This window comes from Macadamia integrifolia, chromosome 2, assembly GCF_013358625.1.
Source record: "Macadamia integrifolia cultivar HAES 741 chromosome 2, SCU_Mint_v3, whole genome shotgun sequence".
NCBI classification, from domain to species: domain Eukaryota; kingdom Viridiplantae; phylum Streptophyta; class Magnoliopsida; order Proteales; family Proteaceae; genus Macadamia; species Macadamia integrifolia.
The window spans coordinates 34,898,417-34,917,502 of record NC_056558.1 but is presented as its reverse complement, the minus strand read 5'-3'; the positions used below and the strand labels follow the sequence as shown (position 1 = coordinate 34,917,502).

General features: G+C 37.2%; 1 protein-coding gene across 2 annotated transcripts in view; it reads left to right on the top strand.

Moving 5' to 3' along the window:
* The first annotated feature begins 421 nt into the window (after positions 1–421).
* Positions 422–19,086, top strand: part of LOC122069591 (thioredoxin-related transmembrane protein 2) — a 23,878-nt gene continuing 5,213 nt past the window's right edge. For both annotated transcript variants that reach the window (XM_042633651.1, XM_042633643.1), the window contains exons 1-9: positions 422–630; positions 890–934; positions 3,178–3,234; positions 3,508–3,577; positions 8,888–8,929; positions 12,772–12,845; positions 16,189–16,259; positions 16,679–16,764; positions 16,917–17,032. In XM_042633651.1, coding sequence (XP_042489585.1) covers positions 481–630; positions 890–934; positions 3,178–3,234; positions 3,508–3,577; positions 8,888–8,929; positions 12,772–12,845; positions 16,189–16,259; positions 16,679–16,764; positions 16,917–17,032 — 711 coding nt within the window. In that variant the 5' untranslated portion in view covers positions 422–480. The remainder of the gene's footprint in view (positions 631–889; positions 935–3,177; positions 3,235–3,507; positions 3,578–8,887; positions 8,930–12,771; positions 12,846–16,188; positions 16,260–16,678; positions 16,765–16,916; positions 17,033–19,086) is intronic.

Here is a 19,086-nt window from a genome sequence, read left to right as displayed (position 1 = left end):
GATTTTTGCATAATTTGTATATATTTGTACTATAAACCGAATCCTAACCAAACCAAAACAAAGGCAACCTGATTATATACCATCAAAAAACTAGATTTTTGCATAATTTGTACATATTTGTATAATAAACCGAATCCTAACCAGACCGAAACAAAGGCAACCCGATTACAAATTGATAGGAAAACCAAATCTAAATGGAATTTCTTTATTGATTTGATTTCGGATTCATCCAACCCGAATCAAAACGGAACCGACCGATTACACCCGGCCATTACCAGATGCCTGATGCCACATGGAAAAGAGCTGATTTAAGTCGTACGCGCATGCCTTTCGGCATACCAACTCATCTGCCACGTGTCGGAATCGTCCGAAACAGCGAAACTAGATCCATGTCTCTACTGTGCTCTTTCCAGTTAAGTCGCTATTTGCTAAGCGGAGTGTTTAGACTTTAGACATTAGAGCCGTTTGAGCCTGGAGGTCATGGAGAAGAAGCCGCTTCCATGGCTGAACATGATCGTCTCAGAGCCATTCTACCTTTCTCACTTTCTCCTGTTCTTCTCCTATTTTGTTGTTCGCAGCTCCGCGTCTCAAGTCCTTTCGACTGAAACTCTCTCTCGTCTCCTTCGTTGGGTAATCAATCTCTACCTTCGACTTTATTAAATCTTCAAATCTTTTCCTTGATCAAGATAATATTTTCCGCATCAATTTTATTTCTTAATACTTAAAAATGTTTGTTCAATATTTTGATCAATTAGAAGAGATTGAATTATTTCTCACCTTTTTCTTTAATTTCAATCTGTTCGTATAAATTTATTCATCTTGTTGTTGTTCTTGTTGTTGTTGTTGTTGGCCCTAATTTTGTGTTCTATGGAAATATTTACTTTTGTAGGAAATTCAAGCAACATTGGCGATTTCAGTTTATACTCTCGTTAAGGTATGGTACAAGTGGACATAGACAAACTGTTTATTTGCCTGAAGGATCAGGGGCCATCGGTCTTTTGCTTTTGATTTTCTTTGGTAGTTTTGGATCTCTCTTATCATATGCAATCGATTCAATCTCTCTTAACTAGGCCTCTAGAACAAAAACAATCAAAGTCCTTGCTATTACACATCAACTCCACGACGATCTTATTACTACAGCTTGAAGCTCAAATCAATGCTCAATCCCCTGCACACACCACGTATATGGATTCCAGAATTGATCGGGTCAAAGTGATTTTAGAAATGTTTCAACATGCTTTAACTGCAGCTGAAGCAAGTCTATGTTAAAATTATCCAATTTCACATGTTAGAATTATACTAAGATGTATTCTATTGGAAAAGCATTATTAGATGCTGTGTGAGTCTAGACGTCCTTTACGTCGTGGTTTATGTTTACATTGCCATGTTGTGAGTTGGTGCATTTATGGATTTTAACACAATTCAAACATCTTACGGCTATGTTCATGTTTACTCAGCTCACATATCTTACATTGGTCAAAAACTTCATTCAGTTTCTGTACACCTTTGCCATGATAGTCTTGCAAAAGTGATCTCATTAGCATGTACTGCAAGGTCAGAGAATTTGAGAATGCACGAGAAGTTTTCAAGTAAAAGCCACAATTGGAGGTATTACTGAAGGACAAGTGGAGGCCATAGCTCCCCCACCACGTTAGAGCATAGATATGTTCTTTTGTGTTAGGGAAATATGTGTTACTGTTTGATGATATGCCCATGTTTAGTGTCATTTCTGCCTGAGGAAGTTCATTGACTTACTCTTCAATTAATTAAATGTGTTTTTTTCAAGATAAGGCGATAGGAAGTCAAATATTCCTTCGTTGAATCTTCTTATCAACATGTATCGAAAACGTGGTCAAATGCACCTTATACCCAAGATCTTTCAGGGATGGTACAATAATATGTGTCTTTTCTCAAACAACAATTATGGAGTTTTATGCATGCTTGGTTTTCAAACAATGTGCTTGAATGCTTCCACTGAATCAGGGAATCAGGGAACGGTACTAATCATGTGACATCTGTTGGTGTCCCAAGTTGTGTATGCATGGAGAGATGGTAGAGGCTACGAATGATGCTGCATAGGGCTTAACAGCTGCTGTCCAAGTCATGGGCAGCATCCCTTTTGCTTGTGGGCCACTTATGGGCCACTTTTTTTTTTTTTTCCCTCTTAATTTTATGTTGTGGATTAGTCCTGTCACATTAGCAATTTAATAGCGTTTCTGACCATCATAACCCAACTAATCCCTCAGAACCTCAGCCACTTCATTCTCTATACATATACATTTTCCCTCTTCCTTAAGAACACTGGCTGAGGTTTGAAGTGATTCTGAGATCTATTGTTTGCTTTGCTTTTCCCTTTTTTTACTATATTCTGATCCCCTTCAGGGAAAAAAGGGGTATCTTTCCTGTATTTTTTCACTATTGCTCATTGAGTCCTGTCCTGGACAGATAAATTTCAGAAGTCCTTTTCCTACACCAGAAAGGGTTGGTCTGACATGATGAAGAGAACTTTAGGCATTTTTCCTGTGCTGGAACATTATGGGTGCATAGTGGATCTACCTGGATGGGCAGAATCACTCGAGGCTAATGAAGCGGAGAGGATGTCAATGAGGTGCAATGACTCCTCTGGCCTCTAGAGGCACTAGATTATTGGAATGATGAGGTTTATGTTGTTTTATCCAACATGTATGCTGGTGTGGGTATGTAGCAATAAGTTGAGAGGGTAAGCGACCAGTTGATAATAGTCATAAGACTCCTGGTTATAGCTTTGCAATACAATCATTTTTGGTAGAGGAGAGAGGCTTGGATAAACATCACTCTTATTAACTCCTTTTCTGGCCTGTGAGTTGAACATTTGTTCCATTGCCTCAATATATTGAAAATTTCACTTGGTTTAATGAATGTGCTTTTTTCTTTAGATTCACCTGAATAAAGATTCAGTTTTATTTCAATTTGACAGGAAAAGTCAAAGTTCCCCTTACATGGTTTAGACATCCAACAGAGTTTGATTGATGGAATCCTGATAACATATTAGAGTTTGATCTAGTTCCCTTCATGGTAGATTTTTCCGATTTGTAAAAGAAAAAAAAAAAAAAATTCTTTATTCAGTTGCACTGTAGGATAAAAGAGGGAGAAGCATTATATTGTTCTTCATAAGCTTCTTTTTGGGTTTTCCAACAGATGGTCAAAGAGGAGAGTTGGGAAGCTTTCTTTGCTGATACTCTGTTTTATGCAAAGGTATTGCCACTTGGTCTTCTGTTTCTGGAGGTTTTCTTTGGGATTTGCAATCGTTGCTTTAGAGCTTCTTCTTCTTCTTCCTCCCCCCCCCCCCCCCCCTTAAATGTTCTAGTTCCATTATATGAAAATGGATCCTACAAGTTAGACAGCATTGGTAAACACGAGCTTTATGTCAAAATCTATTCTTTACCTTTTTACACATGTCCTCACCATTTGTTACTCTTCAATACAACATTTCATATCCTTTTCTTCTAACAAGTGTTGTTTTTTCAGGGTTTACTTCTCGGAGTTGCTTTGATCATGGACTACCGCTTAGCTTTCTGTTACTTCGTGGGATTCTTAGGTATCTTTCAATTTTCCTCCTGGTTAATGGTACAATAAATTTGACAATTTAGCAAAATTGTACAGAATAGTCAATACGCATATGACTATGCCCATACCTATGCGGAAAATGCATCAATGGAACATAAAATTTGACAATGGTCATGTAGCAAAATTGTCCAGAATAGTCAAACGCATATGATTTTTTAGCTATGCAAGAATGGAGATCCGGAATTGATGTTGCCTCTATGAAGAAGCTACACAATCAATCACTCATTTATTTTAGCTTGCCTTGTAACGTGCACAATAAGCAGAGCTGTGCCTTGCAAATTCAATCATGGTGGATGAGCCTGAAAAGTGTACCTTATAATGCATTTGAGACTCTTGACTTCACCATAAGGAGAAGGTGCTATGGATTGGGCAACCCAAAAAGGGGTGAATTGGGAGACAAAATAACTTGCCAATTAAAAGCATAATCAACCCAAACACTTGTGATGATGAACCCATAGGAGGTTGTAAAAACAAGGGTGTGCAAAAGTAATTGAGAGGGGGTGGAAAGACAATGAATGACACAAGGAATTTAGAGTGCTTTGGAAACCTTGCTTACATCCACTACCAAGAGGACCCTCTTGGATTTTTCACTAGAATGATTACTCAATCATCTCACAATATTTTTCCGGGTTCAACACTAAACCAAATGTTTTGGCTGACACTCAAACCTAATTGTTTTCTAGACTTGACACTAAGAACTCTTACAACCTCTACAAGTGAGATGATGAATAACTCTTCAATAGCCAAATAATCAAAATGAAGCTCTAACAAGAAAACCTCTAATAGGTAGGTATACAAGATAGAAGCTCTAGTGATTCTAAAAGACTTGGCAAAAATGACTCACAAAAGATATGCAATTGGAGGCTCATTGATGGATCAATTGGCTCCCAAATAGTCCTTGAATAGAGTCGATTTGAATTTCAAAATATGGCCCAAAGACCAGGCATAATGGGCAGAAATTTTCCCTGCCGGTCGATGTGCCAGTCTGGTCAGCACATCGGCCAGTATCCAATAGCCGTTGGGAAGCAGCTCTATTTTTAGCCATTGCACCCAACCAGCTTGTCACCAGCTGGCCAGCACACAAGTTGGCAACAGGCCAGTGCTTGAGCAAAGGCCGGTAAGGCTTGAATGGCCTCTGGTCCCATGGGCTGGTAGAACCAGTTGGACTGGCACTTAGACCATTAGGGACCAAGGCTTGGGCTGCTCCGACCGGTCGGATGGGCACTCAAGCTGCCAGCTCAAGGCCTTCTCTGGTTGCTCCGACTTGAGGAACCGGTTGGACTGCCACTCAAGCTGGCAGCCCAATTTTGGGATGGCAAATGGAAATCAGTACGTTTTTTAACAACTTATTTTAACCATTTTTCAAGTATTTCTAAGTCAAAATCTCCAGTTTAAAAACATTTCATACCCAAGGTTATTTTCCCAGAAAGGTCCAAGTTAAGATATACCAACAAGTTCAGTTTAGGCAAGGTTCTAAATCTTGGGTTTTGACTAGGTTTCGACCATGGCCAAAATTGAAATTTAGGTCGAAATTTCCAAAACTTCGTTGAAACCAGGTGCTTTTTTGGGGCAAAATTCAACATGTTATGGGCTGGTCAAAATTGGTATTTTTAGTCAAAACTGACCGAGACTACCAAATGTAGAAAATATCATCGAAACAAGTTACATTTGGTTTTGACCATGGTTGCGTCTCGGTCCTTACTGAAACTGCAAAATTTTGGTCGATCGTGAGTTTAGGTCCTTTTGGGGTAGGGGTGAGTCACTAGTGCCTTAGACTAAGAATCACCTTATATATGCGTAGGAATACAAAAAGAGGTGCAAATACAGTTCTAAGACTTAATGAAGAGTCGTCCATTTGATGAAGTCTTGAAGAGTGTCCATTTGAAGCTCTTGACCCAATGTTATTGCATACGATCACTGGATTGGTCTTACTAATGGAAGCTTGGTCATGATCAGTTGAGCTTCACCATCATCATGCCACAAATAGACTTAATGAAGTGTAGAACACTTCAAGCCATAAGGTGTGGTGGTCTTACACAAGGCTTATGGTGACCTTGAAGTTGTCTCTTGCTGCCACAAGGATGGGCTTACACAAGGGCTTATGACAACCATGGAGAATGCCACTTTCTTCCATAATGATGGACTTACACAGGGGCTTGTGATAACAGTAGAGAATGTCGCTTAATAGTTTTTAAGGCGTTGGTAAGGCGACGCCTTAGCAGCGCCTTGGCGCTGATGCGGTCTAGAGATGGTAAGGCAGTGCTCCGCCTTATGTGAAGTGGCGCCTTATGGGGTTTTTTTTTTTTAAAACACATTTTAAAATTACTTGATGAAGATTCCAAATATAGATTTTTTATTGGTAGGTGTATGGTTTTGTTAACACTTGAGATGTATGGGATCAGCTTTACTCCATCAAAAATAACCAAAACAAACAAAACAAAAACACGATTCACAAACAAGGTTTGGATTTTGTCAAGGGTTTTAAGAAAAGGCTTTGAGAAGGAATCAAGGAACAAGGAAGAACCATTGATCCAGGCCACCATTTTGCTCTGGCAGCAGTGAGCTTCATTCTTCTTTGACGGGAGTAGAAATATAGTGGATGACCTTAGGACTTAGGCACTTATTTTGGCACCATAGAGGTAAGTATAATAAATACTTGTATTTTTTATGTCTTCTTTTCTTTATATTTATAATTTTGTTTCATAATTATGTATTTATATTATATGTTAATATGTTATGATGATTAATGATTGATGATTGATGATTGATAAAGATGAACTTAGTTTATTCACTTTATTGATTTGTTTTCATTGGTATGCATATGAATCTTTAATATTTATTTAACATATGAGTAATAGGGTTCAACTAGGATTTGAGCCAAATAGATTGGTTTTATAAAAAAATTACACAGGAATGCTTTAGTTGATAAGGCGACGCTTTATGCCCGCCTTATCGCTAAGGCGCTCTGAAAGACCCTCAAATGCCTCTGTCGCCTTACCGCCTTAAAAACTATGTGTCGCTTGCTACCATAAATGTGAAGGGCCAAGCTCACAAACCATCCTGCATAACTTACAAAACAGTCGAACTTTGGTTTTCTGTGCTAACGCAAGAATGTACATGTGCAGATTATGGTAACATCTTGTGTTCTGTTCATAATTTTGGATAGTTGATAGACCTCTCCATTGTATATCCTTGGGAAATTCCCCCTTTCTATGATGAGTGTCTTGCCCCTCCTGTTTTTGTCATAACACACTTTGACCTTTCCAAAAAGGGAAGATAAATAAGTACCTGGCTGGCAAAACATTGTATAATCTCCATAAGCCTCCTAAGGGATATCATTCAGCACTCTCAGCATCAAATCCCACTGAAGAATTAGAGAGTGGACGTCTTTGTATATTCTTAATGCCTCCTCTTTTACTCAAATTCTAGTAATTCTTTCTTTCCAAATTCTTACTGTAAACAGGAGTATCTTTCGGAGCACCTCACCTACTATCCAACGTGGGATGCTTGGCCAGTGAGGCATCTTTCACCTCTAATCATCCACTTGGCACTTGGAACAGATCAAATAAGTTGTACTTTCTATTGTTGGCCACTTGGAACTCATGAATTAATTGATCCTATTACCCTCTGCCTCTTCACATGTACAATTTGTGTAACATTTTTATTCCTTGCCCCTTTGTCAACTGTTGCAAACCAACCCATTCTTCTCTTCTTCTTCTTCTTCTTCTTCTTCTTCTTCTTCTTCTTCTTCTTCTTTTTTCAATAAGTTGTTAGCTCCCTCTATCACTTGGAAATGATCTGGGATGGGTCCTCAGATAATTATCCCATCTCTACCTTTGAAGTAATGATAATCGTCAAATCCTCGATCAGACCCAAACGAGAAAGCCTCAGCACCTGAGCTCATATAATTTACCCAACCGTGCCGGTCGTCTTCCCACAATATTAGTAGCCCTTTTAGGGTTTGTAGAATCCAATACCTTGTGTCCATGTCAATGCAATATAGATTGCACTACTGGTCTAGTAGCATTTACTTCTGACTTCTGAGTGAGTAATGTAGAAGCTAGTTCAAATAGAACCAACTCTACAGTAGGATCAAAATTCTTTCAATGCACGACAATAAATTTATTAATCAGCACCTCCAAATTACATATAAACTGAGAACACAATAGAAAAAATAGAGAAAAGGTAAAAGGAGGGATAGGGAATGGGGAATAAAGGTAGTCTCTCTTAGACTTGCGGCCTCTCATCGCTTCATTGCATCTCACAGCATCAAGCCAAAGCTCTCTTTTTTCATTGCTTCATCGTCCTTCTGGGCCTTTGTCCTCTCTTTAAATAGCAATCGATTACATCAATTGGGGCCTCTTTCTTGTGTGGAAAGAAAGTCCCTTTTATCCTATTTAGAAACTAATTACAAGCATATCCAATATATCTAGTGTAGGCAACTGAAATGGAAAGTCCTATGAATAAAAAACTACTAATTTTATAAAGCTGCCTATAAAATATAAACTATTTTGGCTAATATAATCCCCCATGCAAATAATAAAACTTCCCTAAGAAGTAGCACTAATTAAAGCTATCAAATCTTCCATATTCTTGTCCACATATTGGCCATGGGGCCCACTTGAAATCTGGAATATTCTTCCTGCAAATTAGATCAGCTTGACAACTTGCTTTGCCTTGAAAAGAGAACTTCCAAGCACAACAATATTGGCCTTCAATTCAGCTGGCATGGGCCCCATGAAATCTGGGAAATAATCTTCCCAATTGATCAGCACAGTTCTGGAGAATAACAGGCTGGACAGGTTGGCCGATAGCTAATGACAATGCTGGAAATAAGCTGCTCAATAGGACAGATTATCTCTATAAATAACTGTGATCTCCTACTTTAATTCTGGAAATAAATCACCTTAAATTGTTCAATCAATATCTCCTTGCTGACTAAATATCTTCCCAAATCTCCAACGAAGAAGGAAGATTGATAGTTGTCCTTGGCCCCTATGAAATCTGTTTTAGAGCCCAATCGTAGGCTTGAACTACATCAGTGAGATTGGTTGAGACCTTGTTAATATCTTATATTTTACCAAGTCTTGTTTTGATAGTTCTTCAGCTTCCAGCATGTTTTGAGATTGAATGATTGACTGTGATGAACAATTTTAAATTTAATTCCTAAATGAGTTTCGTACTGAAATACTGATACAATTTGTGTTAAAATCTCATGGCAACAATATTTCGATAGACCTGATCCAATTTCTTTCTTCTTGTTGATGGTTTTTTTTTCCAGTCCTGTTTGTTTCAAGTCAGCAACCAGCTTATGATGGATTAGGTATGGAAAGATTTTAGGTATTCCTGTTTGTATTTAGTTTTTGTTTACTGTGACTGCTTTTAGGTTTTCTCATCAAATGCTCAATCGATGAAGCCATATGAGACACCACCAACTTCTTGAAAGAATCAACATTGAAAATTTTAGCATGAGAAATGTATTAATGTCTAAAACTATAATCAACGTGGAAGAAACAATTTTTCCGTATGCTCAAATACTCATTCGAAAAATTAGTTGGAAAATTTTGGCATGAGATATGTATTATAGTTATAGTGAAAGAAACAATCTTGGGTATTCTCAAAATTTTTGTACTCCTGTAATGACTTTATGGTTGTTTCTTCATTTTGCCAAAGATTTAAGTATCTGATCAGGGTATCATATTGGAAGGGTGATGAAGGGTGATTTTGGGAGATATATGATATCGTATCAAAGATACGCAAGTTGTGCTAAAGAAACACATGGAACTGCAAAGGTTAAATGCAAAATACACAAGAAATAAGCAATATGTAAAATATATAATGTATAAAATGGAGAACAAAGTACGATGCGATAATTGTATTCAGTTGATTATGTATAATGGATGAGATTTTTTACATATACTAATAGTCCAATACCATAGAGAGCAGCAGGATGGTTCAACTAAGAGTTGGAAGTGGTCACAGGTAAAGGTGCGACTAAGATGATGTTGTGCACAGACCGAATATACGTGCAATACAGGAAAAAAAAATACAAGAAATCAGAAGAACTTGAAACAATGCATCTATAATCTATTTCATATATTACATGCAATTTTCGAACAACGTTGGACCCCATTTGCTTCAATGTATCCATACTTTTCCTTTTTTCATATTTTTATTCAAAACTAAAAATAAAAAAATAGAATTTAAGAATTAAAAAAAAAAAAAACTGCAGTCAAAGTCCGTAAGAAATACATTAGATGTTCAAATGACATTGGATCCATCTGCAATAATGTATCTCTAAGTTTTTCAAATTTTCCATTTTTTGTTTCCCAGAAGTAGACAAAAATAAAAAAACATTACTGCAATGATACATGGTCATCTTATCTTTGTGACTCAGGTATAATTTTTCCAACTCATAGATCACTCATTTTTCACGAGAAAATAAAAAATTTCCCACAGATCTATTAAAGAGAGTTAAAATAGAAGATTTGAGCTTAAAAAGTTAAGTTTTTGAACCTACATGACTTGCGCAGTCGACTAAGATGATGTTGTGCACATTTGTACTGAATATACGTGTAATACAGGAAAATTAAATAATAAAAACAAAAAATAAAAATAAATCAGAAAAACATGAAACAATGCATCTATAATCTATTTCATATATTACATGTAATTTTCGAACAACATTGGGCCCAGTTGCTTCACAGTATCCATAATTTTCCTTTTTTCATATTATTATTTTCTAAAAAAAAAAAATGTAAGCATAGAAAAATAAAAAAATGCAGCAATCAAAGTCCATAAGAAATACATTGCATGTTCAAATGACATCGGATCCATCTGCAATAATGTATCTGTAAGTTTTTCAAATTTTCCATTCTTTGTTTTCCGAAAGTAGGCAAAAAATGAAAAAAAATTAAAAGTTAAAAAATTAAAATTAAAACAGAAAAATAAGAAAACATACTGCAATGATACATGGCCATAGATTCTATCTCTGTGACTCAGGTATAATTTTTCCAACTCCTTATCACTCATTTTTTCACGAGAAAATAAAATATTTCCCACAGATCTATTAAAGAGAGTTAAAATGCAAGATTTGAGTAGAAAAAGTTAAGTTTTCGATCCTACCTCACTTGCACAAGTTACTTCAATCATTTGTATATGTTTAATGATCGAAACAAGATGCAATTTGCTGGGTTAGAATTGTTCTTTATGTAGGAATGAATCTCCAATTCAAATTGAGGCAAAAAAGTTGGACTGTACAGGTGTAAGAGTCTCAGTTTTCTTTTCTACCACGGTTCTGTTTTTCTGCAGGTTTTAAGGTAAGAATTGAGCCGTATTGAATGATATAGTATGGCTGTTTGGTACATTTTTTTTAATAAGTATTGTATCGGTAATCTGAAGATATGATACGATGTGGCAGATACCTACCGATACTTAAAACCTGCCTTTTGCAATATCATAAGGGTATATGAAAAGAATAAATGTATTTTCAATGAGAATATGAAATGTGACCTCTTTGCAATTTAGTAGGATTTTGAACTTTTCAAGGGTTTTCAGGGCATCCATGGATATCTGATTGCGGGAATAATTGGTGGTATTCGATCCGTTCATAACAGCTGCAGAGTTATAGTGACTTTATGTGCTAAAAGCTCTTGATCTCTGTACCTTTTGTATGTAAATGTAAAGAAATAGCATGTAGTTAGATCAATGAACCTAAAAGGGGGAAAAAAAATCAGAGGTATTATGTGTTTTTTTTTTTCCTTTTGTTGCTGAAGAGAACTTCCATGATTCATTCATGCGATTGCCTATCTGTAAATGAGTAAATGAGAACATTTTAATAAAACCCCTCGGTAAAACACAATAAAGAGCACCATCTGAAGTTAATGACCTAGTATCAATTCTTCAAAAGATATAGTTCATGAGTTTGATCCCCTGTGCAAATATCACGGTGCTCTGGAAAGAAAGGAATCAAATGTTCTGGAGGTAGGAGGGCCACTTTCAGAATCTGTGCAGACATTGGTTGTTATCTATTGGACTTGGCCAGTGCAACCAAGGAATTTGAAGGGTTAAGTAGGTAAAATTTGGGCAGCATAATGGTGGTTAACTTTGGACATGAAATCTTTTATATATAATTGGAATTGTTGTCGATAGTCAAATATGCATCAGACTTCTATACACTTCCTTCTGATTTGTGTGAATGAGAATCTCTTTTTTGCCAAAAAAGGAAGAAAACATATCAAATTTAAAAAACTGCAGAGATTGATATCTTATTCTGTTCATGAGGAGCAGGAAATTGAGGAGGATATCTATATGGAAACCACCTCCTGTAGGCATGGCTAAGCAAACATGGATGGGTGTTACCTTGGTAATCCTTCCCCCTGGGTAATGGGAGAATAATCAGATTGTGGGATGGAAATGTGGCTTGGGAGGGGTTCTCAGGGTCTATTGGGAAAGGTGATCCTGCTAGAGTAGATCTTTTAGCTCTGAAAACGAGAATGCCTTGTTGAATGAGGGGTGGCAACATGCAATTGTGGAAGGTGATTCAGAAAACGTGATAAGATGGATGATAGGCTCAAAGGATGTTCCTTGGCAGTTGCCACTATAGTTACCTAATTAGACCAATCCAGTAGCTTGCATCTTGAGTAGAGATTGAATTTAGGTGGCAATCAGGATGCAAATGAGATTAAACCTTGAATCTGTTTTGGGGATTCTATTCCTTTGTGAGCTGTGCCTAGATTGGCTGTCTCTGTTATTGATGTTGTTTCTATGTATTTGAATCCCTTGAACTTCTTTGAGATTCTTTTCAATCAATGAAAAGTTGTCATTTATCCCACCCCCCCCCCCACCCAAAAAAAAAACTTCAAGTTGAATGACAGTTAGAATTCAACTAACACGAGGAATGTAAACCATGAAGTTGCATAGTTATCCACCTTTAGTTAGATCATATGAAATTCTACTCAAGGCTAGATCTTCAAATTTTGTTTAACTTTGTTGATATGATGACACATTGCTATATATGCCTTTGATTGTCAGTGGATTCGAACTCCCACTTTTTTTCTAATTTATTGTGTTGAAATGCTGGGCATTAAATAGTTATAATATTAGATGATCTGTATTCTATATTAATCTCAAATCAAAATTTTCATTTTTAATTGACTTATTTAGGTAATTCAGTCCAGTTGACACCATTACAGTTGGAAACTTTGTTGACCGAAGGAAGCAGATCAAGATTCTGGCTGGTAATTTCTACAAACTTATTAATTGAATATGCTAGGCTGGTGGAAATTGTTACCAACTTAATCAGGTTTGCTAACAATTGTTTCGTGCAATGGTGACCATCACATTCACAAGGGTCCTAATTCACCATTAGCAAACCATTGGAAGAGTTGATTTCAAATCTTGTGTCTATCTTTACTTCAGGAAAACTTGATTTCCCTTTCAAGGGAGAGGTGGAACCTTCAGTGTGAGAATATATTTGTTACTAAAATTATCCTTTATTACATAGTAATATTTTTATTCACTCTGAGCATATGATTTCAAGGACAATTTTATGCAAGATTTAAGATCTCTCTCTCGCCCCCCATCTCGCTGAAAAGAGATATCTGGCGAGATCATGTATTTTTTCTTAGTCGACTCGGTGATTGGTCTCAGTAGCCATATGGTCTTTGTAGCTCCTGAAACTTGGTATTTACCCTATTGTAGGCTCTTCTAAACATAGTGGAAACATCAGTTTTTTATAAATCAAACCTTGAATGGTACTTTGACTTCGTACCTTATGTAAGTAATTTCCTACTCTTCAGACCTTAGGCCAGTATGTTCTATTCCACAATCCACATTCCACAATCAACACATGACACAACATAGTGGTAAGAATTTAAAGGAATCATAGATAATTACTTAATTGTTTAACAATTAACATTGACTACTGATAAGTCACATTCACATACATTGAAAATTAAAGTAACTCCAAATGTGGATGAGGAGGTGATGTTTTCTACTCTTTAAGCTTCAATGAGTGAGGAATGATGATACTCAAGCAAAAGCATCAAAATCCTTGCTTCTTAGTGTTTTTTCTTCAAAAAAGCAGAGAGAGAGGAAAGATATAGGCAAGATCTTGAGATCTCGGTCGAGTTTTTGGACGATTATAACTCACCATACATCTCATCTCGCCTTTTAAAAAAGAGAGATATTAGCGAGATCTCGCCGAGATCTTAAACCATGATTTTATGATGCAGAGCAGAAAAACTCAGCACTAGTTCCAATCAAGCAAATCCTCCATACATGGTTGAGTTTCATGTGGGGTCATTCAAGCGTTGTCTTAGAGCATGGGACGGGATGCATATTGGGTCATGGGGCATAAAAAATAGAAAGGGTGGTTAAGTTATCATATGGTTGGGTCTGTGCAGTGAGGGAATTTTTCTTCCTTTTGGTTTTATTCTTTTTGTCTGGGGTTAATCTTGAATCTAGTTTTCGGTTGTCTGTTTATGCCCAAACTTGGTTATGAGTTGTCGCTATTTTATTTTTAGTAGTGTATGTTGAACTTGCACTAGTCCCATTCCTTTGCCTTAGGCTTTTACTTTGAGAGTCTGAACTTGACCATTTTTTTGCTGCAGCGGCATTTGGGATCTTATTCAGTTCTCCCCTTCTCTATCTAAAGAATCAAAGATGTCAATGCATAATGCATTCTATGTGACTTTAGGGAGCTATGGATGAAACAGTACCAGGGGGTGTCGTAGAAGAGAGTCCTGGACATGTGTGTAACCAGATACTGGAGCTTCGAGTTAGTTATTGGCACCAATAATGCAAAGCAGTAGCTTTTGTAGTGGGAATCTTTGGAATTGATAATTGTGTTTTGGTTCATTGAGTAAGGAAGGCATGCTGGTAGAGGCAATGCTGGGTAGTAATTTGGATGAGAAGAGTTCCAACTGGATGAGCTTACTGGTGAAACTGTGAACACCCCTGAGGGCTCAGCTTTTGTTTCCCTTGAGTGGGACTACACTCTTGGCCTGATTATGTCCATGTTGTTATGAAGAGGAGCTGGTAACCAGCTCCTTTTGTTAATATTTGGGATTTATAGTTGCACCCTTGTCCTCTTTGCTTGTTGATACTGCCCACCTCACTGTCAGGTTCTTTTAGTAGAAGGGGCAGAATTTTCTGGAGTCTTCTCCCTTCTGCTCTTTGATGGATTGTCTAGAAGATAATTAAGAGAATCTTTAGAAGCAAGTTCTTTTTTGGTGGATTGTGATCTTTGGGCTGTTTCTTGGGTCTATGCTTTTGTGGTTTTGAGGGATCTTTTATGAGTCTGTTGGTGACCATTGGGATGGCATTGTTGTTTTCTTATGCCATTGGCTCCTACCGCTCATTTTCTTTGTGACACTTTTTTTTGTTGCTTTAACGCTTTCCTGGAATCACCCTCATAAACATAATCTTGCAGGATACCGATGTGCAAAAAAGGTTCTCTATTTTTAAGAGTCATAGTTTCACTGGGAGAGTAGGAATGTATGGATAATGTACTATTAAGTTGAAACGTAATGACTGGATGAAATCTGAAATTTCAGCCATGTGTGAGTGGTTCTCTTCAACCATAAAATGTGTGATTCTTGTGAAGGTCTAGTGTGATGACAGGAAATGTTTCTTCTTTTGTCTAAATTTCTATCGATTCTTCATCTCGCTTTAAGAGTCTTCCCTTGATAAAACATGGCGACACCTTTAATCCAATCTTTTTAGAATATTTTTCATAAATATTATTTTCATAATTTTAATAAGTCCACAAAGCCCCCTTTAATCCAATCTTTTTAGAATATTTAATGAGTGCCTCTAAACCTGCTAGTTGACTCCAGAGAAATCATATTTTCTGTAGGCTAGTCGATCGGAGTTCTTTTCCCTTAAACCTGAGTGTCCAATTCTAGACCTTGAAGCCCTGATTGCCAGCCCTTTTTCGTCCTCCCTACTAAGCTCCTTTAATCTCTTTGCCTTTATGGAATTTTCTTAGATTGGAAAAACCAAATTCCATTCAATATTAGAATCTTTGGATGTCCGGTGTTACTACATGCTGGAAATTTCTTCAACTTCATAATCCTATTTTTTTTTTCTAAGGCAATCTTTTTTTCTTTTCTTACCCATTTTTCCTTGTTAAAAAAATTATTAACGGGTGCTGAAATATCTTTCTGTGTCTTTGGCTTAATTTTTATTTGATTTCACGAGCCCCAAGTATTGGTAAAAGATTGACCTTCCAAAGATAGAACCTCAATCTCCATAGCTAATCTTTGACCATGCTATGAAAATGTCACCATCTTGAGCATTGCTAATGCCGCCCAAACAGGCCCTAATAATTGAACCATACTGTCAGATGCCACATCACAATGAACATAAAATATTATTTATGGTTTCCTCCACAACCTTGCATGTTGGTCATTGGTTGCAACTCTAGTGTTTGTTTATCAAATGTAGTGCTATTTGGGATCTTGATTTGTACGCTGATGTGTAGCAGTATTTGTTAATTTTTTGAATGAAATTTGGTAATATGAAGACACTGAGGCCTCATATTAACAGTTCCTCAATAATGATCTCAACTGTTGGCAGGTTGAATTTCGAGCTTTGTGTACTCCTACTTGCATACGTTCAAGTCGGTTGCTTCCCGAACTCTCTATTACGTAAGTTTCTTACCCCTTACTGCATCATAGGTCAATTGATGGTAGTAGCCCTAGCACAAGAAGGCCATTAGTTTGGCCCTTTCTTGATTTTCAAGTAAAATTTAGGGAGACTTGGTAGGAGGCTGCAATTACAAATTTTAATCCATCAGTTTCTATCCACAAGGGGGAGTATAGAAATATATGCTGAGTTTTGATGCAGTGCTGGGGAAGCACTCCAAGTTTCTCACATTGAACAGTCATCCAGTTTCAATACCATTGTTCTAAATGTTGATCTTTAAATGCCAGAAATATGTACACTCTTTTCCCAGAAGGGAAGTAAAATGTGCATGTTGTACTAACTCAAAACTGTGTTTCTTGCTTTGTCAGAGTTATTTATCCTTCATTGTTGATTCAGCTTTCATATTTGTCCTTTCTGGCAGATACTCAAACAAGAATTTCTGTTTTGGTATAGTGGATCTTGGGCTCTTCCCAAATGCAGCAGAAAAATTTGGAATATCTTTGGGAGGCAAGTTACTCGTAATCTCCTGAATGTCGTACTTCTCATATGAACACACTTGGGTATCTCTATATATAATGTTTCACTAATTTTGTGCATTACCATAACATGTTTTTAATCTTATTCTCTTTCTGATCCATAGTAAACATTTATGCTTGCAGTGGGCATGGGCATGGGCCAACTTCCGACATATATATTATTTGACAATGCAGTTGAGGTTGCACGCTTTCCAGACGTGGACTTTGAAGCAAAAGCTTCTCGTACACCCATTACTAAGGTATTTCCTGTAAATCATTTGCATAACCCACAAGACAGTTTCATGTGCTTTTGGATATTGTCCGTTGACTACTGGTAATCTGTTGATCTATAGTTATGTTTGGCACCTACAACCTAGATAATGCCTTCTAATCAGGTGAGGCAATCCTGGGTTCTGAACCCTTAAATTTGGATTGCTGTGGGTCCGCAAGAATGAGTAAAACCAAATATAAGGGTTCAAAACCCAGGATTGACCCGCAACTGATTAGAAGGCATATATAAGGTGGTGGAATTCTTTAAATTTATTGAAACTCTGTAAATATATTGAAGTCCAGGACCCTTTAAATAAAGATAAATAGAATCTGGGATACAATGATAAAAAAAATCTAACAGGAGGAACTTGTTTGAATTTTCATAAGAATAGGGGGTAAACAAAAACAACTGTCTAAAAAGCAGGGGTATTGTGTAATTAACACAAATCCTGATCCTATTTGTAAATAAGAACTTTTCTTCTTCTTCAACCTCTTGATACATAAAACCAGTGGCAAAACTCTATGGATTTCAGTTGATAAGACTCACTCAAAAGAAATCCAATTTGAATCCATATCCCATCCCTCAAGAATCCAACTGAATACCACTCAAAAGATCAACCAAGGATTTAACTTTATGTTAATAAATTTGTATTTGATGGAAAGCAGGACCAGATCTGATCACTTCGAATTGAATCTCGCAACAAAGAGGTTCATTTGATCCCAAACTGACTAATTAGGATTGATTTCTGGGTGTGAATCAAGCCACAAATTTTTAGATCTGAAAAGTTTCGAATTCAAGCTTTGGGGCTGCAACTGCTGCCTAGAACAGAAACAGCAGTAGCAAAGAGATATAACAGGAAGGCAAAGAGAAAAAAAAACAAGTGCAATGAAGAAGAATAGAAGAGAGGATTAAGGGAGAGACTAACCTAGAGATGAGGAGGAGCATCCAGAAATAGAAGAGGAGAGGAACCTTGGCCGGTTTGTCACCAGTTCATGCAAATCCAATTTCTTATTCACTCGTACAAATTCCATCTGGATATCTCGGTGAGTGCTTTAGATATATACAGAAAAAGAAAACAAAGACTCTTAATCAGAGTCTATAACTGCAGCAACTCTACCTTGGTGTAAGGCTAGATCACAAAGGACCTAATCCCAGGCAGGATCTGAAAATCAGGGCTGAAATTCCTGTAGTTCAGATGGACCTGAAATTTTGTATGAACATGACCAATAAGATCCCCAAACTACCGTCCAAATTTGGCTTCAACCCACCTAGTAGGTATGAAACCAATCACAATCATAGATACCACAGATTGGAGAAAATAGGGTTTCAAGAACTCGAATGGGAGAAAAATTGCTGCAGACACACCTGGCCTCCAAAAGCCCTCTAGTCTGAATCGACTGTTCCTTTAGGAAGGTAGAATAAATGATGCAAGTGTACAACCGTGGACCGATCTACACCCATCTGGATACCCAGAAGGAGATGAACCGGATCCATATTTGAGTTTTGGTCTTAGTTGGATTTTAGTAGTTTGCTAAGGGAAATATTATGCAATCTTTCATTTTAAGTCTTTTATTCCCAAAGTAGTAGGATACATAGGACTGTATGAGTTTCCTTTTTGAGCTTGTTTTCCTTCTAGCACTTGTTTCCATTTTAGATTCTAAGTAGGATTTTTATTTTCTTTAAATACTTGTAACCACCGATTGAAAAGACAGATTGAATAGAATGGAATAGTGAGTTGTGGTTTGAGAGCCTGCGGGCTTTGTGCTTGTGTGTGCGATTCTCTTCTCCCCCCCCCCCCCCTTTCTCTTGCATGAATCCTCTCTCCCTCCCTTGCAACTCTAAGGTCATCTCAGGGATTCTTCCCTACCCTACTGATTCTCCATCAACTTGGTATCAGAGCTGAAGGATCCTCTCCTTCATTCTCTTTTCCTTCCCATCTTCTCCTCATTATCTGTACTCTCTCCTGCAGCAGCCCCCCTAGCCCTTTCTTAAACCCCCTTCGATTCCTAATCAGCACAACCCTTCCCTGTTGTAAGAGCCAAA